Consider the following 26,891-nt stretch of genomic DNA (forward strand, 5'->3'; position numbering starts at 1 on the left):
GAATCTTTGATTCCAATCCAAACATGTCCTTTCTCCCTCTTCCATGGTCACCATTCCTGTATTTCTTAGTTCACAGACCTGGCAGGTACCATTTCATACATGGCAAATGTCTCAAATGCAAAGTTCAACTTTGCCAGTCTCATGCATTTCCAGACATTAAATAAAAAAAGTCTCACTATGTAGCCCTGTCTGGCCTAGAACACTATGGCAGCCTGGGTTCTAAAACACAGAATTCTACTTGCCTCTGTCTGCAGTTCCGTAATATAAAAGAGTTCCAGCAAGCCTGGCCTTGTAGCTCAGCCTTTACTATTTCTAATCCACACCCAACTCGCCTCAGGTAGAAAAGAGTGTGGAGAAAATAGTCTCCAGACTAGTCCTATTAAGTCCACTGAGACATAGTCTCCTCCAACAGGGCAGTTGTAGTTGTGTCCTGATCTCAGACATTTGATCCTGTCTGAACTACATTGCCCAGAAAACTTTGCATGAAGTTCAGCCAATGAAAATAGGCATTCCAGCGACGATGAGACCCATTGGGCGGGACCTTTGGCTAAGCGAGCAGGAGGTTCTTTGTAACTTCCTGGACCCGTCAGTATGGTTCACAGAAAACTGGTGTCATCGGCTTTAGCCATGGCTGGAAAGCCGGCGCGTTAGAAGCGTTTGTCCTCCGTCTCAAAGACGGATCTGAGGTCTGCGACAACCCGTGTGATCTGATCCAGCCTTAGAGTGGGGATGGCCACGTCCCAGGGCCCCACCATCCTCTGGAGCCCAATGGTGATTGTGGAAGCTGCGGGTGGAGCCCTGCCCCAGGTGAGTGCCTAGTGATCGCCCACTTACCTGAGTTCGAAAGCGCTGAGATCTGGGTCAGGAGCCAACAGGGTATACCCGCCCCACCTCCCTCGCCCCATATCCCCAACTGTAAGAAACCGGAGGACGAAATTATGTATTTTGACATCTGTGTGCTAGCCATTCCTTCTCAGCTTCTGGTCAACTGCACCTCCCAAAGCTTGTGAGGCGGGCCTAATCTCGGAGACAGAGCCCTGGGGTGACCTCTGCTGGCATTAGATGAGGGAAAAGGCTCTTTGCACCTAAGGAGCTGACTTTTGTTTATAGAGACAGTGGCAGCCCCTGGAAGATTTGAACAGAGGTGAGACTTAGTCTATTCAAACTTTCCCAAGCATCCCCGGGGGAATATTGAGCAAGGATGAAGTGATATGGATGGAGACAGAGATCTATGAATCCTAGTCCTGTGTACTAATGCAGGAATTAGGGTTGTAGACCATAGAGGTAGAGATTAGTCTTCAAATATCTGATTTTTTTTTTTTTTGAGACAATAGTACTGGCAGTCCTGGACCTCCCTGTGTAAATCAGGCTGGAATCAACCTTGAAATGATTTATTTACTGACTTGCTTGCTTGCTTAGTTAGTTAGTTATGTGAAACCATTAAGCATTTGACTAAAGTGTACTACTTAACTATTTTTCCCCTCTAACTCACTCTGCGAGTATGGCTGGCCTATGTAGCCAATGCTGGCCTCAGTCTCACACAGATATGCCTTTGGTTTCACTTTGTAGACCTGACTGCCCTGGAACTCACTCTATAGGCCAGGCTGGCCTTGAACTCAAAGATCTACCTACCTCTGCCTTCCTAGTACTGGCATTAAAGGTATGTGCCACCACTGCCTGGCATTTTTTTTTTTTTGTTTTTTTGAGACAGGATTTTTCTGTATAGGATTAAAGATAAAAGCCGCCACCACCTGCCTCCCAAATTCTTATATTTTTGGTGTGAGCTTAGACTTTAACGACTGAACCATCGCTACAGCCCCCAAATTCTTAACTGACTGTATATAGATAAACTCATACATTCTGAAACAATTGTGTGTTTGTGAAATTCTAGACACATGCATTAGTCATGTGCATAGGAAAAGCCTGTACCGAGTACTTCACACACAGAACTGAGTTTGGTGCAATAATTTTCCTTTCGAGCTAGGATTGTGTGGTGGTTTTAATAAGAAGTACTTTCCTAAGCTCCTGTGTTTGAATGCTTAGTCACCGGGGAGTGGCACTGTTTGAGAAAAACTAAGAGGTGTGGCCTTGTTAAAAGAAATGTGTAGCTGGGAGAATTTGCTAAGGCTAGTGCTTGTCTGTCAGTATCCCTCCCCTACCCCACCCCTCTCTCTCCTGCTGCATCTATATTAGGATGTAAAGCTCTCATCAGTTACTGAACCAGTGCCACACCTATTTGTTCACACCATGTTAATAATAATGGACTAACCCCCATGAAACTAAAAGCAAGCCCTACTTAAATGCTTTTGGAAGAGTTGCCTTGGCCATGGTGTCGTCACAGCAGTAGAACAGTAAATGAGACATCTGCGTGTCCTCAGGCAACAAAGAGATTGATTCTTTGTCTGCATACCGTTAAGGGATGGAGCCCAGGGTCAGTTGGGGGTACCTGACTGCATGTATGAGAGGGGACTTAGGTGAACCTTTGAGATACCAACACTCTTGCTTGTTACTCACAGCCTTGTTTTTTACAGGTTTCCCAGTACTCAGTGAAACCTGCCAACCAGGAAGAGGTAAGTGGAGGGTGCCCTAGAATCACATTCCTCACTTTCTACATAAGTGACCTCTGGGACTATGGTGTCCTGAGACTCTGTGCTTGGGATTCTCTCTGTCCTTCCATTGGGTTTCCCTGGCACATGCTCAGAATGAAAGGTCCCCACATCCATAGCAGGGATTACATGGCCGCCAGGTTTCCCTTCATGGTAACCATTGGCTGAAGATTCAGAGGTCTTAAAGGTCCAGTGATGACCTTACAGGATGCCTGGAAGCGAGATGGGTTGAGAATGCTGAGAAATGCTCAGGTGTGCATGAGGTCTGCCGGCTTTAGCAGAAGGTAGGAGCTGGGTAGCACAGCAGCTGAGGGCTGAGCCTGCGTACTGAGATGGAAATGGAAGCTCAGTGTGAAGACTGATGTGTGTGTTTCGATGTCACGTGTAGATGGCTTCCTGGTCTTCGTGCCAGGGACAGAGTGGACAACAGTGACCCAGATGTGACCTGTGTGAGACAGATGATTGGGAGGAGCCCAGGTGAATTCACTGATAGAAAGGTGTCTCTTCACAGTAATAGAAAAGCCAGCATGTTCAGGTTCCTGTTATTACTGAATGATGAGCACAGTCATTAGTGGAACCTGGAGGACATCTGGGTGTCAAAGGTTGACAGCCTAGTACCCTCTGAGGTAGGCAGCTGTGTAGAAATGACTGTCTTGAGGATACCAAGAGTCCCTGAGAAGGAGGCTTCATATAAACAAACTCAACTTTCTTTATTGTTCAGGGCTGCGTGTCCTTTGAGGATGTGGCTGTGTACTTCTCCTGGGAGGAATGGACACTGCTTGATGACTCTCAAAGGCTCCTGTACCAGACGGTGATGACAGAAATCTTCACACTAGTGTCCTCCCTGAGTAAGGACCTCCTGCCTTGACAGAGCCATGTCTGTGTGGTAGAACCCGGGAGACATGTTCATCTCAAAGCTGGCCTATGAACGCTCTGTCTGTCCCCAACCGTCCTATGGCTAAAAATACAGGCTATAGACAGAGGCTTGTTACACAGCTACCTTTTCACTCTCGAGTATAGTAAAGGCAAACAGTAATCAGTTTGGGGTGACAATATTTGTTTGGGTGGTGGGTTGAGGCTGGGTCTCCTGGAACTCACTGTATTGACCAAGGTGGCTAGAACTCACAGAAATCCTCCTGCCTCTGCTTTCTAAGTACTGGGATCAATGATTTGCACCACTAAGAGGTCAGGAATCATGACAGTGATCATTTCTCTCGGACCTGATGAGACGGTAAATGCATGGCATTTCTCACAGGTACTTCTCTATCTAGGTGATATGCTTTGTGTCTCCCTGTGTGAGGACTGGTGGCTCTGGCGGGCTTAGTCTTTGGTGTTTTTCTTACAAGACACTCTTAGGAGGATTGTTCGCATTAAGCTTCTTTAGTTTGTATTGGTGGGGCTAGTCTTGTGTGCTGTGTATTCCCAAACTGTGTCCCAGCCCAGACTACAACCTGATCTTGGTGCACTGTATTACCCGATGTAAAGAAAGCTCCCCAACAATTCCTGATTGGCCAATAAATGTCTGGGGCTTACGACTGGGCAGAGAGGAGAAGAAGGTAGGACTTAGAATTGAGTGAGGGGTCTCAAGAGAGACCATGAAGGGAAGGAGGGGAAGACAACAGAGAAAAAAGTCACCTTGAGGCACATTGGACCATGAGCACATGGCCAAGAGAAGCTTGTCCTCAAGACACACGTAGAACTACACAGTAGGGCAGGGCGAGACTCAAACTACAAGTGACACGGGGCCTATGATTGATTTGGATATAGGTTAGAATGGCTCAGAATCTGCCCAGTCTAGGCTTACAGCTTTATCTGAGGCTTCCAAACAGGTCTAAGCGATCCCTTCCAAATTGGATTATTATGGGTCAATCAGTCCTTGTACGGAAGACTCACTTCTTGTATTATTTTATTCTAGGACTTGAACTTTCTGGGATTCAGGATTTGACTCAGGCGGAGTCTTGTGGAGATCTCTCTGTGCCGGCACTGAGGTTCTTGACTCCATGTTTATGGACAGGTATATTTTGTTCCCATGCAACGTTTCAAAACACAGGCTCTCCTCTCTTGTGTTAGTGTGCAGTGTACCCAGGGCAGTCCTTGAGTGCAAGTTCCTCAGTTACCATGTCTTACTGGCCTAGACAGTCTTCTGCACTGTGTTCTGCATCTCCAGCATGGGAGGCTTGCAGAAAGCTATTGGTGAGGAATATGTTATGGTTCCTAGCATTCCCTGTGATTCACTCCATGCTTGTGTTTTTGCTGCTCCTAAGGCCCCTAGAACATATGATCTTGACAAATTCAGCATGGTAACAGGCCCTGTCTACTCTGAACTCGCCCTTTGTTCTGTGAGAAATCTCAGATCACCATTAGTTAAACAGGTGCTATCTGTCTGTCTATCACTCGACAGCCTATGTGCCACTCATCAGTATTTCTCTGTGTTCAGGTTGTTGGATCAAAGTGGAGAGCGAGTCCCCTATTGAGCAGAGTCTGTCTGCAGAAGGAGGTGTTAGTTTATCCACACTGCAACAGCAAATGCTGTGCTGTGCTGAGACACCCTTGCTAAGCACGGACAATGTGACGATCCTTCAGACCTCCTCCAGTCTTCTCAGGCATCAGGTGACTTCCAGTGGTAGGGACGCCCCAACGAACACTGAGAGCGGAGAGGCCATTCAGAACGAGAAGAAGAACTGCAAATGCACTTACTGTGGCAAGATCTTTACCAGTATATCCCACCTCAATCGGCACTGGAAGATACACACAGGAGAAAAGCCTTTCCAGTGCAGCGAGTGCGGGAAGTCCTTCAGCCAAAAGGCCTTTCTCATTAAGCATTTCAGAATGCACACCGGAGAGAAGCCTTACAGGTGCGGCGAGTGTGGCAAAGCCTTCAAGCATAATATCTCCCTTATTTCTCATCAGGGACTCCACACAGGAGAAATGCCTTTTAAGTGCACTGAATGTGGGAAATCATACAGGAGCAGAGAAGGCCTTAAGGTCCATTATCGGTTTCACACTGGTGAAATGCCCTTTGAGTGTAGTGAATGTGGCAAGTCGTACAGGAGCAGAGAGGGCCTTCTGAATCATTTCTACAGTCATACTGCAGAGAAGCCTTTCAGCTGCGGTGAATGTGGCATGTATTTCACCCAAAACTCCGAGCTCATTGAACATCTAACGGTTCACGGCAAGCCTTTCAAGTGCAATGAGTGTGGGCGAGTCTTTAATTCCAGTTACAACTTTGTTAGACACATGAAAGTGCATGTTGTAGCAAAGCAGTATGCATGCAGGGAGTGTGACAAAGTGTACTGCAGCAGCTCTAGCCTGTACAAACACCGGAAGATTCATGCGAGATAGACCACTCAGGAGAGCTCTAAGGGTACGACGTCCTTTGGCCATCTCCGTGAACACTTGAAATCTCTGCGAGAAAAAAGAAGTGTTAAACGCTTCAAAGCAAAGGAGGGCATCATCTACCCACACCTCCAGCCCAGAAAAGTGAAGTTGTCACCGGACTTAGGCTGCAGTGTGAACCCTTGGATTCTGGGATAGGCTCTGAGCAGAGCAAAAGTGTTTTCTGAACAACAGGCACACCCCACATTGGTCTCTGGGTGTGGAGATTGTAGGGAGTAGCTTCAGCCACTGGCAAACCTTCAGCCCTAGGACTGAACCTGACCTTAGAGAAGTTCCGAGAATGGCTTTTGTGAGACACAGTCATTGGAACTTCTTCCTGGAGTAGGTACATCAGGACATGAGGACTATTGTCATCTTTCTGTTCCCAAGGAGCTGATGCCAGGGAGCTAAGTGAGATGGCAGAGTTTCTGATTTTGGATGGCGTAGGAACAGAGTGGTTTAATAATGAGACATGACTGCTCTTTTTGCTGAGTGTTGCAGTGCCCTGAAATAAATGTGTTTTTCTTCTCTGTAATCTTTCTTGACTCTTGAAAGGTTTTCTAGTGTGCTCCTGAGTTTAAGTAGATTTGGGAGGTTTTTCTGTTTGTTTATTTGTTTGTTTGCTTGTTTGGTAGATACATTAATTTTGTGTGTGAGTGTTTGGTTACATATGTTTACCATATACATATATCTATGTATGTAGAACACATTTTTTTTGTCTGGTGCCCACAAAGATCAGAAGAAGACATAGGCTTTTCTGGAACTAGAGGTACAGATGATTGTGAACCACAGTATCGATGCAGAGGATGGGGAGAAATGTAAAACTCAAAGTGAGCCTTAGCTACCAGGAGACCCCCAAATGAGACTCGAGAATGGAGTTCAATGCAAAAGCAAGAGGTTTATTGTTCCAGTGCACTGGGGTTGTCCTGCACCCAGAGGAGAGGCAATCCCTTCTCTTTCATAAGTTTTTTATACAATTTCAAGGACAGATTATTGCAACAGCAACTAGGCAGGTAATGATGGGTGGTCCTGGCGACCTTTACATTAATTGGCTGGGCAGGGAGAGGGACTCAAGGACCTTCCCTAAGGACTGGTGAGAAGTTCAAAGTCAGGGCTCTCTCTTAAAACTCCGAAAGAATAGCTCTTAACCTCTGAGCCATCTCTCCAGCCCCAATTTTCCCTAGTTTTGATGGGGAACAGCTCTATGGTGATTCTTATGTTGAAGTGTAACCCAAATGTTTTATGTGTTTACCTGTGTGTATTTGTGTGTCTTGAGTTCACATGTGGTACCTGAAGAAGTAAGTCATTGGATCCCTTGGAACTGGAGTTATAAATGCTATGTTCACACTGGGAAGGGAACCTAGGTCCTCTTCAAGGTGGCAGGTGGTTTTGGTTTTGGTGAAAGTTTTTTACTCTTTTCTCACGTTAAATAGATTGAAATTTACCCTCCCTGCTCTCTTCTCTGTTCCTTTCTTCTACTCTTCCCTCTTCCCCAGATCCACTCCTCCTCTGTTTCCCTTCAGAAAAGAGCCAGGCCTCCTAGGGATATCCACCAAACATGGCATGACAAGTTTTAATAAGACCAGGAACAAACCCTCTTGCCAAGGCTGGATGAGACAACCCAGCAGGAGGGAAAGTACCCCAAAAGCAGGCAAAAGTGTCAGAGGGAGTCCCACAAGAACACAAAGTTTATACAACCATAACACATATGCAGAGGATTTAGGTCAAACCCATACAGGCTCCCTGATAGTCTCTGTGACCTCTATGAGCCCAGGTTAATTGATTCTGTGGGCTGCTTTTTGGTGTCCTTGACACCCCCCCCCCCTCTGGCTCTTACAATCCCTCCTCACCCTTTTCCACAGGATTCCCCAAGCTCCACCTAATGTTTGGCTGTGGGTCTCTACATCTGTTCCTATCAGTTACTGGATGAAATTTCTGATGAGGATTATGACAGCTCTAAGCCATCTCAGCCACCTTTTATATATTTTGTTTCTGAGTACCCTGGAAAGAATGCTACCATGAGATAATTTTGAGCTTATGAACCTGCCCGTGACTCCCCTTGCTTTTTTATACCTCAGGCAGCCCACAGAGCCTCCCTTCTCTTTTGGTATTTCTACATATCTCTGGCTGTCCTGGAACTTGCTTTGTAGACCAGGCTGGCTTCAAATGCAGAGACCATCTGCCTCTACCCCCCCCAATAGATTTTACTTTTATTTACATAGGGATTTATGAGTGAGAATAAGCAGGCATGTGTATATATTTGCCTCCAGGGATCTCAGGAGCCTAGCTACTGGTCAGTTGCTGTGAGCTACCAAAATTAGGTCCCAGGATCTGAACTTCATCCTCTGGAAGAGAAGAAAGCATTCCTAACCCCTGGGCTATCTCTCCAGTAGTAGATCCACCCCATCTTCTTGGATCTCACACTGTAGCCCTGGCTTGGAACTTCCTGTAGACCAGGCTTGCTTTGAAAGCAGAGATCTGCCTGCTTCTGCCTCCCAAGTGCTGGGATTAAAATTGTGCACCCAAACTGTTGGGGTGGAAATCATTGCTTGGGTCCGGACAAACCACACCAGGCCAACATGGTCTCACATGGAGGAGGTTTGTTGGAATGGCAGAGACAAGGGGAAGGGGGGTAAGAGAGGGAGAAGAGAGAAAGGGAACAGAGAGAAGAGTAGAGGCTGGCCATGAGCACGTGGAGAGAAGGGGGTAGAGGAATGGGGAAAGAAGGGACAAAGGGGAAAAGAAAATAAGAGCAAGAGAGTGAGAAGGGGGCAAGCAGCCCTTTTATAGTGTCAGGCATACCTGGCTGTTGCCATGTAACTGTGGGAATGGAGCTTAGACAGAATGCTAACACAAATACCTGGTTTCCCATTTTCATTTGTTTGTTTGTTTGTTTGTTTGTTTGTCTAATAAGATTAAGAACCCAGAATCCAGAAGAGAGAACTGCAATTACTCATGTAAACATTTAAACCAAGGATAACTAAAGGGGGTCAGTGGAGAATCAGGATCTCACAAAGCCTAGCCTTATATTGAAAGATAATTTTAACACTTGTTTCTGAAGAACTGTGAAGGAGTAGAGGATGATAAGGCCCTTTCAGGTGGTACTCCCTCCACAGGTATGGAGATGAACAGTAAGTTGTTCTGACTTGTGGCTACAGAACTGGAGTTTCTAGAATGCTGGCTCTCAACCTTCCTAATGCTGAGACCCTTTAATATAGTTCCTCATGCTGTGGTGACCCCCAACCATAAAATTATTTACTACTGCTTCATAACTGTCATTTTGCTACTACCATGAATTTGTAATGTGTCTGATAAGCAGGGTATCTGACCTATGACCTGCAAGGGGGTTGTGACCCACAGGCTCAGAACCACTCTGCTATAATGTAAGAATTCTGGACTGTGTGAAGACCTGCCTGTTGGTATTGTAGATTGGGCTCAGCTGGCCTTTTTCTGCCCAGTCCCTGTGGACAAAAGGTCAGTCATGCAGATAGCCTATTTGTGCCCCAGATCTTCACCTTTCACAGAAAAGGGATGATCCCCTGTCCCTTCGGAAGAGACCTCAGCAGAATTCCCTCCTTGGAAATGTACTCCTAGCAGTTAGCTGAAACCAAGAACTGACTTCTCAGGGCCAGCCAGTCTTTTTTTTTAAAATTAGATATATTTCTTTATTTACATTTCAAATGTTATTCCCTTTCCTGGTTTCTGGTACATAGGCCCTCTATCCCCTCCCTCTCCCCCATATGAATGTTCTCCCCCACCCCCCCTTACTGCCCCCCACACCCGATATTCCCCTGTACTGGGGGTCCAACCTTGGTCCAACCTTGGGAGGACTAAGGCTTCCCCTTCCACTGGTGTCCCAACAAGGCTATTCTCTGCTACATATGCAGTTGGAGTCCTGGGTCCTTCCATGTAGTCTTTGGGTAGTGGTTTAGTCCCTGGAAGCTCTGGTTGGTAGGCATTGTTGTTTTTATGGGGTAGCAAGCCCCTTCAGCTCTTTCAATCCTTTCTCTAATTCCCCCAAAGGGGGTTCTGTTCTCAGTTCGGTGGTTTGCTGCAAGTATTGACCTCTATATTGGACATGCTCTAGATGTGTCTCTCAGGACAGATCTAGATCCGATCCCTTTCAGCATGCACTTTTTAGCTTCATCAATCTTATCTAGTTTTGGTGGCTGTATATATATGGGCCACATGTGGGGCAGGCTCTGAATAGGGCCAGCCAGTCTTAATTGTCTAGCAAGTAATTGTTGAAACAGTACTGGGTCAATATTCATCCATAAATGGACAATTAAAACCCACTAAAATATTATTATGAGAGCTTAGCATTTTCTTGAAAACAAAATGGCATTTTATTAAAGTCTATTTATCCATCCATTCGTTTGTTTTGAGACAGTCTCTCTATATGGCCCTGACTGTCCTGGAATTCACTATGTACAACAGGCTGGCCTCAGACTCAGAGAGATCTGCCTACTTCTGCTGTTACAGTGCTGGGATTAAAGGTGTGTGCCTACACACAATGTCCTGGATCTGTCAAGACTTACACATTTCTGCTGCCTTGACAGATCAAGGTACGGTAGTATTGATAACTGAGACAGCTGAGTGTCTGTGTGGGCTAAAATTATATTTTACATTTTAATGACTGTGCTTAAGAATTCTATAAAACAAAAATGGCTCTAGCCTATAAGCCCCACCTGCCCAAGGACACATAACTTTCTGGAATGCTAGGGGCTGTTAATACAAGTCACATGTTTTCACTTTTGTAAACAAGGTTGGTTGACCCAGCTTGCACAGGATCTGCTTGATCGCACATAGATAGGAGCTATGTAGGCAGGAATTATGGCATGGTGTATGCTTGCTGTGATTAGGTCCATGTCCTTGCGGGGTTTACCATTATAAGCCTCTGACTAATGTAATTTGGTGCCATACTCTGGGCCTCCCAGGTATGGACCCAGCCAGTGTCCATCATCCTGGCCAGTATTTAATAAAGCATGCTTTAAATTTGGCTTGAAAAATTATGGTAGTGGTCTCATTCTCACCTGGTGGGAATAACAGAAAATACTTCAAAGAGGTTTTTGTTGTTGTTGTTGTTGGTGGTGGTGGTGGTGGTGTTTTGTTTTGTTTTGTTTTGTTTTGTTTTGTTTTGTTTTGTTTTAAGGAATCAAAACTTATCACTCAAGGAGAGGCTGGGCTACAACTTCCAGAGTCTCCCTCTCTATGTGTGCTTGCTGTATGTGTGTGTTTCCTCATTCCTAATAAAGGCCCTTCTTGACAGGCTGATGCTGTCTGCTCATGTCTGCTGTGTTTGAGATGTTCCTTGCCCCTGTAGTACTGGAGATTTTTCCTGCACTTTAATTCTTTAACTGGAAGAGAAAACAAAGCTTGTTTGGAATTTGGCTCCAAAATTGTGGTCATGGTTGTATTCTCCCTGGTGGGAGCCTGAGAAGCTGGTGCACTTACAAACCCAGTGCTCAGGAGACTGAAATATGAGAATCAAGAGCCTGAGGCCAGCCAGGAACACAAAATGAAGTCTGTCAAAAACACTAAAGGACAAAGAAGGAAAATGGACTTGGATACTTGTTCTGAAGTCAAAACAAAGCCAGTATGGTGGCACTCATCCAGCATTCAAGAGGCGAAGGCAGACAGATCTGTCAATTCAGAGCCAGCCTAGTCTCCATAGAGTTCTGGCCTAGGCAGGGCTATACAGTAAGAATCTGGCCCCTCAAAATAAAGACAAAACAAACAAACGCACACACACACATAATTTTAAAACAATAACATCTACATATACACACACACACATATATACATACACACACACACACACACAAAGACAAGAAAAGCACAAAATTAAGAGTATACTTTAAAAATGATGTATGTGCATGCCTTTGATCCTCCCATCCAGCAGGCGGGAACAGTTCAATCTCTGAATTCAGCCTAGTCTACAAAGTAAGTTTCAGGATACCCAGGGCTACACAGATAAACCCCGTCTCAAAAAAAGCCAGTAAGAAGGGAGGTTCTTCAGGCTGCCTGAGGTAAACTGTGAAAATTTAAAGAGGTAGTCTGTGGAGAATGAGCTCAGAATCACCTCACCTTAGAATCTCTCAGGAGGACTTGGATTTCTGGGGGGTTCAGAATTCAGAAATCAGAGCAAGATCTCCAGGGTCGGTGATTGACAAGCCCAGCTGGATCAACATCGGAAAGGATTTACTTATTTTATGTTTATGTGTCTTGGGTGCCTGTATGTCATGTGTTTCAGTGGAGCACAGAAGGGGGTATCAGATGCCCTAGAAATGGATTTGCCATGGGAACCATATCGGGTCCTCCGCTCGAGCAGCAAGCAAGCTCCTTTAAGCTTTGAGCCATTTTTCTCCAGCATCTGAATTAACTCTTTAAAAAGGAGGAAAGGACACATGTAACATAATAGGGGGTTTCTCAGCTGAGCGGTGATGGCGCGCACACTCAGCCAGGGCTACACTGAGAAACCCTGTTTCAAAAAACAAAACACAAAAACAAGAACAAAGGTTATCAATTCTCCACCCAGACCTGGAATTTAGACTGTATTTCCCAACCTCGCAGCTAAGAAGAGGAGGCTTTGTCTTAATGGGCCTCAATGCAGAGCCCAAATCTTTACCTTTCAATCCTAAAAAGTGGCTGAGTTGGAGTTCACCCTTCCAGAGCTACCAATCTGGATCTTTACAGTCATGGCCCAGCCTTCCACAGGCCCTGGAACAATCAAACAATCGCGTCAGTGATCACTCGAAATTCACTTGCTATAAGCGTTCTGACACGCTCCTGCAGTGAGTTTCTTTTGGAGAGCTAGATGGAAGATCTTGGCAGTCCCCAGCCAAGGGTCGAGCAGGTAGGTCACTTGTGGTGTCTCAGATTGCTGCCTCTACTGTCTTTCCATCCTGGTCAATACAGGGTAAAACCAGTTTGTGCAGACCTGATCAACCAAGCCAGGCACTTTGAAAAGAATTACCTGCAGGCAACACACTAAGTTTGATTCAACAGTAATTTTAGTCTCGGAGACACCAATTTTCACTAGCCGAAAAAAAATAATTTTTGATTTATCATACAATATATCGGTCATATTCTTTCCTCTCTACCAGTTCCTCCCAGCTCCCATCCCTCCACACCCAACTTCATATACTTTGTTTTACTTAAGAAAAATTTAAAAAGCAGGCGTACAAACACACGCTACCACTACCACCACGACTCCCAACAACGACAACAAAATCCCAGAGTCCCTTTTGAGTTGGATAACTTCCAGAGCACGAAGTTTGCGTGGGGCGTGACATGCCCAGGGCTGGCGCGCAGAAAACTTAAAAAAACAAAACTCAGCCAATCAAAATGGACGCTTCCGTTGTTGCAACCCGTGTTGGGCGGGACTTTTCGCATTGCGGGAAAAGACTCTCCTCAGAGTTCCTGGTTCAGATTCCAGGTCCACAGAATATGAGTTATCACATCGAGTAGTCCAGGATAGGAAGTTACCTTGTCCTCTGGTACCAAAGTCTGTCTGAAGTCTGTGGTAACTTTGTGTGACCCGCAGCATGTCTGGTTCAAAGACGCCCCCCATGTCTCTGTCCCCTACTAACCGGCAGGATATGATGGCAGCCGCTGAGGCAGGACCCCAGACTCAGGTAAGTGCCAGGTGGTCAGAGGCCTACCAAAAGCTCTAGGAGGAAGCCCTGGGGTCATAGGCCTGCCGGACAGGGCAAGGCAGGGCAGAGTCCTGGCTTGTGTGGTAGGGGAGCTCTGTCTTGGACTTCTAGATTCTCCTTCCTGACAATCTGTGCTGGAAGTTCCGTCATCTAGATGGAACATACCTCCTAAGGTCTGCAGGCAGGCCTGAGCGCTGAGACTCAACAAACACCTCATGTGACGCCTGCCTTACTAAGTGGGGAAGGACTCGGCGCACTTACGCAGCTGAGTTCGATTTGTAAAGATGGCGGTGGCTACAGATTCGTAACGGGGGAGACTTTGGGTCAAGTTCTCAAAGCTTCAACCCTCCTGGATGAATCAGTGTGTTGTGGGTGGAGACCAGGAGAGACCCTGTGTAAAAATTCAGGGGCACGTGTGGACTGCAAGGGTGGAGAGGACAGATCAGATTTCTTCCTTTTTTCTTTCTTTCTTTTTTTTTTTTATGGCGGGAAAAAAAAAGATGTATATTTAGAATTAGCTCTCTGGACTCAGTCGGTCTTGTTGACAACTTCTAGAGCGTCATAATCAGGAGCCAAGCGAACTTAGGCTTTCTTCTCCGTCAGGCCTTATCAAGTATTGGCTTTGGCCACATCAACTCTGCGGAGTTTCTAAATGGCCTGTTTGATCAGGCGCTTGTTGGCCTTGACAGCCACATCGAACACAAACCTGTTTTCCTATATTTTCTTCATGGCCGACTCCGTGGTCGGTAGGAATTTGATGACAGGGAGCCGCAGGGTCTTGGGCCGCCGGAAGGTGGGTGATTTGCGACTGTGGCTGTGGACGCATTTCAGCACCGCCATCTTAGCTTTCACAGCCTCGCTTTGGCTTCGGCGTTGGGAGGGGCAGGAGCTTCCTTCTTAGCTTTTGGCGCCATCTTGGCGAAAAGGGCCAGATCAGATTTCTTGACGGAATTTAAAATCCGTCAAGGATTTTACTGTCAGGACACCCTCCTGGGCCAAGTGCAGCAAATAAAGATAAAAGCACTATTCGAGCTTTTCCGTTCTTTTTCTGAGCATTTGGAAGGATGGCAGTTTGAGAGTTTGCTACAGCAACTTCACAGAGTGAGATCAGTTTGTCCTTGGCGATGCGGAGTATTGGAATTACAGCGTCCTACGGGCAGCTCGCTCTTTCACTTCTGGAGTTCTGGGGAAGGGTGTGAGCTGAAAATAAATAAGGACGCCACTGGGCACCAGTACCAACACAAAGCCTGGGCTTATATTTGGTGAGGAGAATATGAAAAAGAGTTCTATTAGACGGGTATGATGGCACACACCTTTAATCCAAGCCTTTGGAAGACAGAAGCAGGAGGCTCACATCAACTCTATGAAGTTTGAGGCTACCAGGGCTATGCAGACAAACCTTGTCTCTGAAAAACAAAACAGGCAAAAAGTCTACTAAGTGGGATCTGAGGTGAAGGAGGAAACGGATGGACCTGGGGTTAGGAATGCTTCCATTGGGTCGAGTTATGTTCAGGGCACAAAGTTTATCATTAGAGAGTAGGATTCTGGACTGTCGAACTTGTCAAATTAAAAGATACTAATTTCAACAGGTTCTGGTCAAGATCCATACCCAAACAGTGGCAATAAAAACAGCATTACAGTATTACAGTGCTTGGTTGCCCAAACCTTTAATCTCACCACCGTGACCCCAGAGGCAGGCTGGTCTGTTTGAGTTTAAGGATAGCCATGCATGCATAATGAGACTCTCTTGATGGATTATATCTAAAGATTCACACACTTTATATTTTGTGTGTGTGTGTGTGTGTGTGTTATTGCGGACATAACATTATTTGAAAAGCACCTAACAATTGCTTAAAGCCATATTCAGTGTTTGATTAAAGTCTAATATGTCGGTTACCACACTTGTTTTTGACCCCAAACCCTGAGACAAGATCACTCTGCACAGCCCTGGCTGATCCAGGGCTCCCTATGTGGACCAGGCTGGCCTCTTAATTTTATAGAATCCCACCTGTCTCAGCTTCTGGAGTGCTGGAATTAAAGGCTGTGCCACTATGCCTGGTGTAAGTCTTCATTAAATGTAGTAAATAAATATATGTAAATAGGGGGTTGGGGATTTAGCTCGGTGGTAGAGCGCTTGCCTAGCAAGCGCAAGGCCCTGGGTTCAGTCCCCAGCTCCGAAAAAAAGAAAAGGGAAAAGAAATATGTAAATAAGTGATGTATTTTGAGGGCATATGCAAGTGTTTATACTAACAACTGTTTGTTTTGAGACAGACTCACACTAAAGGAACCCTGGCTGGCCTGGAACTCACTATGTATACAAGACTGACCTCAAACTCATGCAAATTCACCTCACATTATGCTAAAAACACTTTAAAAATGAATTATGTGTGTAGGAAGCACCTTTCTTTAGTACTTAATACATTGAACTGAGAGTAACATAATATTCATACATTCATGGGTATCTTTTGTGAGACTTGATTTTTTTTTCATTTTTTAAAAAAAATTTTTATTAGCTATATTTCTTTACATACAATTCAAATGTTATTCCCCTTCCCGGTTTCCTGTCCATAAGCACCCATTCCATCCCCTCCCCCTCCCCCTCCCCCATACGGGTATTCCCCCTATATATCCCCCTTATTGCCCCCCCTCTATTCCCCTGCACTGGGGTCCAACCTTGGCAGGACCAAGGGCTTCCCCTTCCACTACTGCCCCAACAAGGCTATTCTCTCCTACATATGCAGTTGGAGCCCTGGGTCAGTCCATGTATAGGCTTTCAGTAGTGGTTTAGTCCCTGGAAGCTCTGGTTGGTTGGCATTGTTGTTTTTATGGGGTAGCAAGCTCCTTCAACTCTTTCAATACTACTTCTAGTTCCCCCCAACGGGATCCTCTTCTCAGTTCAGTGGTTTGCTGCTAGCATTAACCTCTGTATTGGACATGCTCTGGATGTGTCTCTCAGGAGAGATCTATATCTGGTCCCTTTCAGCATGCATTTTTTAGCTACATCAATCTTATCAAGTTTTGGTGGCTATATATATATGGGCCACATGTGGGGCAGGCTCTGAATGGCCAATCCTTGAGTCACTGCTCTAAACGTTGCTTCCATATTCCCTACTATGGATATTTTTTCCCCTTTTAAGAAGGAGTGGGAGCATCCAAATTTTGGTCATCCTTCTTCTTGAGCTTCTTCTGGTCTGTGAATTGCATCTTGGGTAATTCGAGCTTTTCAGCTAATATACACTTATCAGTCAGTAAATACCAAGTGTGTTTTTCTATAATTGAGTTACCTCACTCAGGATGGTATTTTCTAGTTCATTCCATTTGCCTATGAATTTCATAAAGTCATTGTTTTTGATAGCTGAGTACTACTCCGTTGTGTAGATGGTACCACATTTTTTTTAATCCATTCCTCTGTTGAAGGGCCTCTGGGTTCTTTCCAGCTTCTGGCTATTATAAGGCTGCTATGAACATAGTGGAGCACGTGTCTTAGTTGTATGTTGGAGCATCTTTTGGGTATATGCCCAAGAGAGGTATAGCTGGGTCCTCAGGTAGTGGAATGTCCAATTTTCTGAGGACCCTCCAGACTGATTTCCAGAATGGTTGTACCAGTTTGCAATCCCACCAACATTGGAGGAGTGATCCTCTTTCTCCACATCCTTGCCAGCATCTGCTGTCACCTGAGTTTTTGATCTTAGCCATCCTGACTGGTGAGAGGTGGAATCTCAGGGTCGTTATGATTTGCGTTTCCCTGATGACTAATGATGTTGAACGTTTCTTTGGGTGCTTTTTGGCCATTCAATAATCCTCAGCTGAGAATGTTTTGTTTAGCACTGTACCCCATTTTTAATAGGGTTATTTGGCTCTCTAGAGTCTAACTTCTTGAGTTCTTTGTATGTTTGGAATATTAGCCCTCTATCAGATATAAGATTGATGAAGATCTTTTCCCAATCTGTTGGTTGCTGTTTTGTCCTAATGACAGTGTCTTTTGCCTTACAGAAGCTTTGCAGTTTTATGAGGTCCCATTTATCAATTCTTGATCTTAGAGCATGAGCCATTGGTGTTTTGTTCAGGAAATTTTCACCAGTGCTCATGTGTTCGAGACTCCTCCCCACATTTTCTTCTATTAGTTTGAGTGTATCTGGTTTGATGTGGAGGTCCTTAATCCACGTGGACTTAAGCTTTGTACATGGTGATAAGAATGGATCGGTTTGCATTCTTCTACATGCTGACCTCCAGTTGAACCAGCACCATTTGTTGAAAATGCTATCTTTCCTCCATTGGATGGTCTTACCTCCTTTGTCAAAGATCAAGTGATAGGTGTGTGGGTCCATTTCTGGGTCTTCAATTCTGTTCCACTGATCTACCTGCCTATCTCTGTACCAATACTATACAGTTTTTATCACTATTATTCTGTAATACTGGTTGAAGTCAGGGATGGTGATTCCCCCAGAAGTTCTTTTATTATTGAGTATCGTTTTCACTATCCTGGGTTTTTTGTTATTCCAAATGAATTTGCAAATTGCTCTTTCTATCTTTATAAAGAATTGAGTAGGAATGTTGATGGGAATTGCATTGAAACTGTAGATTGCTTTTGGCAAAATGGCCATCTTTACTATATTAATACTGCCAATCCATGAGCATGGAAGATCTTTCCATCTTCTGAGATCTTCCTCAAATTCTGTCTTCAGAGACTTGACATTCTTATACAGATCTTTCACTTGCTTGGTTAAAGTCACACCAAGATATTTTATATTATTTGGAACTATTGTGAAGGGTGTCATTTCCTTAATTTCTTTCTCAGCCTGATTATCCTTTGAGTAGATGAAGGCTACTGATTTGTTTGAGTTAATTTTATACCCAGCAACTTTGCTGAAATTATTTATCAGGTTAGGTAGTTCTCTGGTGGAACTTTTGGGGTCACCTAAGTACACTATCATATCATCTGCAAATAGTGATATTTTGATTTCTTCCCTTCCATTTTGTATCCCTTTGACCTCCTTTCCCTGTCTGATTGCTCTGGCTAGGACTTCCAGTACTATATCGAATAAGTAGGGAGAGAGTGGGCAGCCTTGTCTAGTCCTTGATTTTAGTGGGATTGCTTCAAGTTTCTCTCCATTTAGTTTGATGTTAGCTACTGGTTTACTGTATATTGCTTTTACTATGATTAAATATGGACCTTGAATTCCTGTTCTTTCTAGGACTTTTATCATGAAGGGGTGTTGATTTTTGTCAGATGCTTTCTCAGCATCTAATGAAATGATCATGTGGTTCTTATCGTTGAGTTTGTTTATATAGTGGGCTACATTGATGGATTTTTCATATATTAAACCATCCCTGCATCCCTGGGGTGAAGCCTACTTGATCATGATGGATGATCGTTTTGATGTGCTCTTGGATTCGGTCCGCAAGAATTTTATTGAGTATTTTTGCATCAATATTCAAAAGGAAATTGGTCTGAAGTTCTCTTTCTTTGTTGGGTCTTCGTGTCGTTTTGGTATAAGAGTAATTGTGGCTTCATAGGAGGAATTTGGTAGTGCTTCATCTGTTTCAATTTTGTGGAAGAGTTTGGACAGTATTGGGATGAGGTCTTCTATGTAGGTCTGATAGAATTCTACACTGAACCCATCTGGCCCTGGGCTCTTTTTGTTGGGAGACCTTTAATGACTGCTTCTATTTCTACAGGAGTTATGGGGTTGTTTAGATGGTTTATTTGTTCCTGATTTAACTTTGGTACCTGGTATCTGTCTAGAAAATTGTCTATTTCTCCAGATTTTCCAGTTTTGTTGAATATAGGCTTTTGTAGTAGGATCTGATAATATTTTTAAATGTCTTTAGATTCCATTGTTATGTCTCCCTTTTCATTTCTGATTTTGTTAATTTGGACACACTCTCTGTGACCTCTGGTTAGTCTGGTTAAGGGTTTATCTATCTTGTTGATTTTCTCAAAGAACCAGCTCCTGGTTTTGTTGATTCTTTGTATAGTTCTTTTCATTTCTACTTGGTTGATTTCAGCCCTCAGTTTGAATATTTCCTGCCCTCTACTCCTCTTGGGTTTCTTTCTTTCTTTTTGTTCTAGAGCTTTTACGTGTGCTGTCAAGCTGCTGACATGTGCTCTCTCCTGTTTCTTTTGCAGGCACTCAGAGTTATGAGTTTTCCTCTTAGTACCGCTTTCATTGTGTCCCATAAGTTTGAAAATGTTGTATCTTCATTTTCATTAAATTCTAAGAAGTCTTTAATTTCTTTCTTTATTTCTTTCTTGACCAAGTTGTCATTGAGTAGAGCATTATTCAACTTCCATGTATATGTGGGCTTTCTGTCATTATTGTTGTTATTGAAGACCAGACTTACTACGTGGTGGTCTGATAGGACGCATGGGATTATTTCTATCTTTCTATATTTGTTGAGGCCTGTTTTGTGACTGATTATATGGTTGATTTTGGAGAAGGTTCCATGAGATGCTGAGAAGAAGGTATATCCTTTTGTTTTAGGATAGAATGTTCTATAAATATCTGTTAAATCCATTTGGTTCGTAACTTCCGTTAGTTTCTCTACATCTCTGTTTAATTTCTGTTTCCATGATCCATCCTTTGATGAGAGTGAGGTGTTGAAATCTCGTACTATTATAATGTGAGGTGCAATGTGTGCTTTGAGCTTTAGTAAGGTTTCTTTTATAAATGTAGGTGCCCTTGCATTTGGAGCATAGATATTTAGGATTGAGAGTTCATCTTGGTGGATTTTTCCTTTGATGACTATGAAGTGTCCTTCCTTACCTTTTTAATGACTTTGGATGAAAGTCAATTTTATTTGCTATCAGAATGGCAACTCCAGCTTTTTTCTTCGGGCCATTTGCTTGGAAAGTTGTTTTCCGGCCATTTATTCTGAAGTAATGTTTGTCTTTGTCTCTGAGGTGTGTTTCCTGCATGCAGCAAAATGCTGGGTCCTCTTTAAGTATCCAGTCTGTTGGTCTATGTCTTTTTATTGGGGAATGAGTCCGTTGATATTGAGAGATATTAAGGAATAGTGATTGTCGCTTCCTATTATTTTTGTTGTTAGAGGTGGAATTATGTTTGTCTCTTGGTTTCATTGCAAGGAAATTATATTCTTGCTTTCTGTAAGGTGTAGTTTCTCCCTTGTGTTGGAGTTTTCCATCTATTATCCTTTGTAGGGGGTGGATTTGTAGAAAGATAGTGTGTAAATTTACTTTTATCATGGAATATCTTGGTTTCTCCATCTATGTTAATTAAAAATTTTGCTGTATACAGTAACTTGGGCTGGCATTTGTGTTCTCTTAGGGTCTGTATGACATCTGTCCAGGATCTTCTGGCTTTCATAATCTCTGGTGAGAAGTCTGGTGTAATTCTTATAGGTCTGCCTTTATATGTCACTTGACCTTTTTCCCTTAGTGCTTTTAATAGTCTTTCTTTGTTTTGTGCGTTTGGTGTTTTGACTATTATGTGATGGGAGAAATTTCTCTTCTGGTCCAATCTATTTGTAGTTCTGTAGGCTTCTTGTATGTTTATGGGCATCTCTTTCTTTAGGTTAGGGAAGTTTTCTTGTATAATTTTGTTGAATATATTTACTGGCCCTTTAAGTTGGGAGTCTTCACTTTCTTCTATACCTATTATCCTTAGGTTTGATCTTCTCGTTGTGTCCTAGATTTCCTGTATGTTTTGGGCTAGAAGCCTTTTGTGTTTTCCATTATCTTTGACAGTTGTGTTGATGTTTTCTATGGTATCTTTTGTCCCTGAGATTCTCTCTTCTATCTCTTGCATTCTGTTGGTGATGCTTGTATCTACAGCTCCTTGTCTCTTCCTTACGTTTTCTATATCCAGGGTCATCTCCCTTTGTGCTTTCTTTATTTTTTCTATTTCCATTTTCAATTCGTTCGCCTGTTTGGTTGTGTTTTCCTGTAATTCTTTCAGGGATTTTTGTGTTTCCTCTCTAAGGTCTTCTACTTGTTTACTTGTGTTTTCCTGCATTTCTTTAAAGGAGTTCTTTATGTCTTCCTTAAAGTCCTCCATCATTATCAAAAAATTGTGATTTTAAATCTAAATCTTCCTTTTCTGGTGAATTTGGATATCCAGTATTTTCTTTGGTGGGAGAACTGGGCTCTGATGATGCCAAATAGTCTTGGTTTCTGTTGCTTAGGTTCCTGCGCTTGCCTCTAGCCATTGGGTTGACTCTGGTTTTTGCTTGTCTTGCTGTTTCTGAGAGTGACCAGACCCTGCTGTAGGCCTCTGCGTCAGCACTCCTGTAGAACCATTTTCCTGTTTTCTTTCAGCCTTTCCTGAGAACAGGTGTGTTGGTGCTCCTGGAGACTGTCTTCCAACTCTAGGCAGGGGCAGGAATCAAAGGTTCCTGCCCCTGATTGTTCATGTAAGTCCTTGGACCCAGCGGCCACAGTTGGCACTATGCGGTTCTCTCTTGGGTCTGTACTGTGGGCAGAGGGTAGTCTCCTCTGACTTCTCAGGAGTATCCACACTTCTGAGGGTCCAGCTCTCTCCCCCACGGGATTTGGGTGCAGGGAGCTGTTTGGCGGGTTCAGTTCATTCCTGGGCGCAGACCAGAACCTCAGATACCAGTGACCGTCTGTTCCTATATCCCTGTGTCCAGAGGCATTGTGCAATTTCCCCTTGGACCAGGGATGTGGGCAGAAGTGTACAGAGATGGCAGTCTGTCCTGCAGTCTCAGGATGTCTGCACCCCTGGGTGGTCAGCTCTCTTCCCCACCGGATTTGGGTGCAGGGAACTGTGGCGAGACTTGATTTTACTGTGTAGCCCTGACTGGCCTTGAACTCACTACTCACTACGGTTAGCAGGCTGCCTTCAGAAAGATACACCTGCCTATTCCTTCTGAAAGCTGGAATTAACGATGTGCACCTATTCACCAGGCAAAATGGCTAACATTATTCTCCTTGTGTTCCAATAGACGAGACTGAGAATATTGCTTCCTTGCCCAAGAGAACAGAGAAAGAGATCTCTTTGAGGACTTGGGTTCGGATGGCAATTGGGTATACCTTACTGTAGATATGAAAGAGGGCTTAGGTGAGCCTTGGGGATACCACCACCATAGCTTGTTGCTCAGACCTTTGGAATTTAACAGGTTCCTCTTGTTTCCATGACACCTACCAATGAAGAAGGGGTAAGTGGACAGTGTCCTGTGACTAGTTTTATGCTCATTTTAGTGAGCTCTGAGATTGTAGTACCTTGAGACTCTGCTTGCTACCTGCCTATTCTATATACTTGCCAGGGAAGATGATTACTGAAAATAAGGTCCCTGAGTCCAGAACAGGGATTATATGGAGAGGCCCTGTCTTAGAGTTTCTATTGTTACAATGAAACAGAATGGTCAAAATGCAATTGGGGAAGAAAGGGTTTATTTGACTTATAGTTTCATTTTGCTATTCAAAGGAAGTCAAGACAGGAATTCAAACAAGACAGGAACCTGGAGGCAGGAGCTGATGCCGAGATGGGGTGGTGCTGTTTACTGGCTCACTTTCCCTAGCTTGCTTGGCCTGCTTCCTTACAGAACCTAGGACTGCCAGTTCAGGGATGGGACCACCCAGGTTTTGCTGGGCCTTCTCTCATCAATCCCTCCTTAATGCCTTACAGCTGAATCTTACAGAAGCATCTTCTCAATTGAGGTTCCTTTCTTTCAGATAGCTCTAGTTTGTGTATCAAGTTGACGTAAGACCAGCCAGCATAGGTTTCCACTTACAGCAGCACTGTTTTAGAATTCAGAGACATTGAAGTTGCAGTATTGATCATTATTGAAAGTCTGGAACTGAGATGGATTGATGATGCTCAGAAATCCTCAGGTATGCATGCTCTTTGGTGGAGTTAGACAGAGGACACTCAGTAGCTAAGCACCTGGACTTGAATGCTAAATAGAAATACAGGTACAGTGAAGAAAGAGTAAAGTGTATGGTGAGAGTGTGCATACATGGCCTCCAAGCCCATGGGCCTTTGCATCATGGAGTGGTGCAAATAGTCATATGTGTTGAGATCATCTACAGGAGCCCATGTGAATTATTTGGTAGAAACAAGGGGCTTTCAATGTTGTAATATAAGAATAGATGGGCTTCTTCTATCCACCTGCCTGCTATGTTAGGCTGGTAAACACAGTGGTCAAAGAAACCTTGAGGAGAGATTGGATTTCAGTAGCTTCAGAGTTTAATTACCTCTGAGGAAGTAAGCTAAGTGGGAATGACTGTCTTGAAGATGGCTGGAGTGCCACAGAAGGAGGTTTCATGTGAACTCAGATATCTTCATCGTGGCAGGGCCGTGTGGAATTTAAGGACGTGGTTATCTACTTCTCGGAAGAAGAATGGACACTTCTTGATGATTCTCAGAGACTCCTGTACCACAGTGTGATGATGGAGACCTTTGTCCTCATGACCTCATTGGGTAAGGGCATCCCATTTTATCAGGACAAGCCTACGATGGATATAGCTTCTTTTCTACAGAGGGATGTGTTTTCCCATCCCCCTAACCCCACATACATAAAGGTATATAGGAAGCCGTATGGGATAAGTAGCCTTATAGTGAGCATAGTAGAGGTCAACTTGATGGCTCTCATGGGCTGGCGACACTGACTACATGACATCCCTATGATTTGGGTACAGCCTTCTTCTAAGTGACATGTATTGGGTGTGTCTGTGGCAGTAATTGTTGCATTGATATGATCCTTGTTTGATGGGTTTTTCCTATAAGACACTCCTGTAAGGACCATTCTTTATTAATTGTTTTGTCCCATGGACCACCATGCTTTGCGTCACCGTTTCTAGTTTGCAATGTTCACTTGTCCTATTTTTGATTTTAGGACTCATACCTGCTGGGGTCCGTGACATCACTCAGCTGGAGTCTTCAGGGGATCTCTTCACCCCTACACTGAGATTCAAGGCTCCAGGTACGTTTGACAGGTACTTGGAGGGTGTATGTTGCTGTTGTATGCACTCTGGAGGAGCTCATGTGAAGTATATTTCTACTGGTTCTGATGGTTTGGTGCCCAGGCAAAGGATAATGGCAGATTCCATCTCTGGTTTCCCTGTTATTCTGAACCAAAGCTGTTCTTCGTGTACTAATTTTTGCACCAGTGAAGCACAGTGTTTCCTGTATTGTACTGTTAGAGTGGGGTGTGTCCTGAGCAGCCTTGAACATAGGTTCTTTGGTTACCATGTCTTATGGACGTAGACAGCCTTCTGCACTGTGTCCTACATCTCCAGCAGGGGGGGCTTGCAGAAAGCCATTTGCCGAGGAGTATGCTATGGTCCTCCCCACTCTTCCCTGTGCTCTGCTTCTGATTGATGTTCTTGCTACCCCTAAGGTCCCTAGAGATGATGATCTTGACAATTTGAACATGGTAATGGACCCTTACCACCTGAACTATTCCCCTTGTTCTGTGAAGAATCTCAGAACACTGTTAGCAATTTGTGCTGTTTGTCGCCCCTTAGCATCTACGCCATTCATGAGTATTTTTCTGTGTTTAGGATTTTGGAACAGAGAGGGTGAGATGTCATCCATTCAGTGCAGCACTTCTCCCGAGGAAGGGGTTGGTGTAACTGTGCTTGAATGGCAGAAGCAGAGATGTGCTAAGAAACCCCTGCAAAGGAAACAGGTCAGGATTCCAGCTATGAAGACTGGCGACCCTCCAGAGAAAACATCACAAAGCACAGACCGTGTGATGGATTCCCAGGACTCCTCAAGACTTCCTGGGTCTCAGGTGACGCCCAATGCTGGACAGCAACACAGAAACTCTGAGAACGCTGAGTCCATTCAGTCTAAGAATGGAGATCACAAATGCAGTGACTGTGGCAAAACTTTTAGCCACAAGTTCCAGCTTATCCGACACCAGAAAATACACAGTGGAGAAAGGCCTTTTAAGTGCAGTGAATGTGGGAGATCCTTCCAGCAAAATGCCCATCTCGTTGTGCACTTGAGAATTCACACTGGAGAAAAGCGTTTTAAATGCAGTGAATGTGGGAAAGCTTTCAATTATAAAAGCTCTCTCATTCACCATCTGAATGCCCACAACGGAGAAATGCCTTATAAGTGTAGCCAGTGTGGGAAATTGTACAGGAACAAGTCCAGCTTGGTATGTCATTATCGAGTCCATACTGGGGAAAAGCCCTTTGAGTGCTCTGAATGTGGAGAATCATATAGGAACAGAGATAGCCTCGCCAGTCACTATCGATTTCATACTGGTGAAAAGCCCTATACATGCTTTAAATGTGGGAAATCATTTAAGGAGAAATCCAGCCTTTTTTATCATGGCCGAGTGCATAATGGGGAAAAGCCTTTCAAGTGTAGCGAATGTGGAAAGTGTTTTGTCCAAAAGTCTCACCTCGTGAAACACCAAAACGTCCACAGCAAGCCTTTCATGTGCAGTGAGTGTGGGAGTGTCTTCACTTCAGGTTACAGCCTCATTAGACATAAGAGAGTTCACGACACGAGAAAGCAATACGAGTGCAAGGACTGTGACAAAGTGTATTGCAATAGCTCTGGCCTCTATAAACACCGCAAGGTTCACAACAGACAGATGGCCACCAAGAGCAAAAAAAGTGCCCAAAGTCCCTCAGTCATCTAATTCAAACACCTAAAAACTCAGTGGAAAAGAAAAAACATAAACAATTCAAATGTGGAGGATGTTCTCCCAGACCCACACATGGCGGGATCCTCATCAGAGAAGCTTCTTGCTGGTAATTAATTCAGAGAGCCACAACTGGACAGTGTGCAGGGAGAGAGAGACTTTGTAGCACTCAGCCCTAAATATGATGTCTTCTTCAAACCATCCCCTCAAGGCTCAGCGATCTCTGGAGGAGAGAAGGCAGAAGGATTGTATGAGCCAGAGGTATTGGATGACTCCCAGGAAAGCGTAACGTCTGTTTAGACACATCAGGACTGGCACATCAGGAAGTCACAGACTGGCAGCACAGACAAGACACGTTCAAACCAGACAAAATCCCCCTTCTAGCCAAGAAGTAATTGATTAACCAAGTTTTCTCCAGTGAACTGTCACTGTGTCATATGTGTCATGTATATGAGCCACACTCTAGAAGAGGCCCTGTGCCCGGGAGTAGCTGACCAGCGGATTGTTTCTGTTGTTATTGCTGTTGTTTAGTTTTAGTATTTTGTGTTTCAGAGAAACCATAAAGTTGAGTGGGTAGGGAGGTAAGAAGTCTGGGCAGAGTTGGGGTGGGGGAGAATATAATCAAACTACACTGTATGAAAAAATTTAAATAAAGATACATTATTTG

General features: G+C 44.2%; 2 protein-coding genes and 1 long non-coding RNA gene across 8 annotated transcripts; 2 read left to right on the forward strand and 1 right to left on the reverse strand.

Annotated features, from left to right (window-relative positions):
- Nucleotides 1-568: 568 nt before the first annotated feature.
- Nucleotides 569-6,516, forward strand: Zfp954 (zinc finger protein 954). Of its 4 annotated transcripts, none has more exons than XM_087554050.1 (6): nucleotides 570-807; nucleotides 1,570-1,660; nucleotides 2,532-2,570; nucleotides 3,328-3,454; nucleotides 4,522-4,620; nucleotides 5,044-6,516. In XM_087554050.1, the coding sequence occupies exons 4-6, from the start codon at nucleotides 3,421-3,423 to the stop codon at nucleotides 5,946-5,948; spliced, it is 1,038 nt and encodes a 345-aa protein (XP_087410176.1). In that variant the 5' UTR covers nucleotides 570-807; nucleotides 1,570-1,660; nucleotides 2,532-2,570; nucleotides 3,328-3,420; the 3' UTR covers nucleotides 5,949-6,516. The 4 variants fall into 4 exon arrangements, with proteins under 4 accessions (NP_001100942.1, XP_087410176.1, XP_087410187.1 ...); XM_087554061.1 differs by having other exon boundaries at nucleotides 3,328-3,417; NM_001107472.1 differs by lacking the exon at nucleotides 1,570-1,660 and having other exon boundaries at nucleotides 569-807; nucleotides 5,044-6,514.
- On the reverse strand, nucleotides 5,786-13,828 carry LOC148007210 (uncharacterized). 2 transcript variants are annotated; one of them, XR_015649688.1, is made up of 3 exons: nucleotides 13,574-13,828; nucleotides 12,610-12,701; nucleotides 5,786-6,011 (listed from the first exon to the last, which is right to left on the reverse strand). It is a non-coding gene; the product is annotated as an uncharacterized LOC148007210 (long non-coding RNA). The 2 variants fall into 2 exon arrangements; XR_015649687.1 differs by having other exon boundaries at nucleotides 13,470-13,755.
- Znf773 (zinc finger protein 773) lies at nucleotides 13,529-26,891 on the forward strand. 2 transcript variants are annotated; one of them, XM_087606525.1, is made up of 4 exons: nucleotides 13,529-13,618; nucleotides 23,916-24,042; nucleotides 24,458-24,544; nucleotides 25,125-26,891. In XM_087606525.1, the coding sequence occupies exons 1-4, from the start codon at nucleotides 13,529-13,531 to the stop codon at nucleotides 26,219-26,221; spliced, it is 1,401 nt and encodes a 466-aa protein (XP_087462651.1). In that variant the 3' UTR covers nucleotides 26,222-26,891. The 2 variants fall into 2 exon arrangements, with proteins under 2 accessions (XP_087462651.1, XP_087462646.1); XM_087606520.1 differs by lacking the exon at nucleotides 13,529-13,618 and adding an exon at nucleotides 13,700-14,901.

Source organism: Rattus norvegicus, chromosome 1, assembly GCF_021556685.1.
Source record: "Rattus norvegicus strain SHRSP/BbbUtx chromosome 1, alternate assembly SHRSP_T2T, whole genome shotgun sequence".
NCBI lineage: Eukaryota > Metazoa > Chordata > Mammalia > Rodentia > Muridae > Rattus > Rattus norvegicus.

Excerpts from the sequence above, each read along its gene's own strand:
- Zfp954 (NM_001107472.1), top strand. The coding sequence starts at position 730 with ATGGCCACGTCCCAGGGCCCCACCATCCTCTGGAGCCCAATGGTGATT. Across the intron at positions 3,455-4,521 it reads CACACTAGTGTCCTCCCTGA|GACTTGAACTTTCTGGGATT; the intron begins GTAAGGACCTCC and ends ATTTTATTCTAG. Across the intron at positions 4,621-5,043 it reads GACTCCATGTTTATGGACAG|GTTGTTGGATCAAAGTGGAG; the intron begins GTATATTTTGTT and ends CTCTGTGTTCAG.
- Znf773 (XM_087606525.1), top strand. The coding sequence starts at position 13,529 with ATGTCTGGTTCAAAGACGCCCCCCATGTCTCTGTCCCCTACTAACCGG. Across the intron at positions 13,619-23,915 it reads AGGCAGGACCCCAGACTCAG|GGCCGTGTGGAATTTAAGGA; the intron begins GTAAGTGCCAGG and ends TCATCGTGGCAG. Across the intron at positions 24,043-24,457 it reads TGTCCTCATGACCTCATTGG|GACTCATACCTGCTGGGGTC; the intron begins GTAAGGGCATCC and ends TTTTGATTTTAG.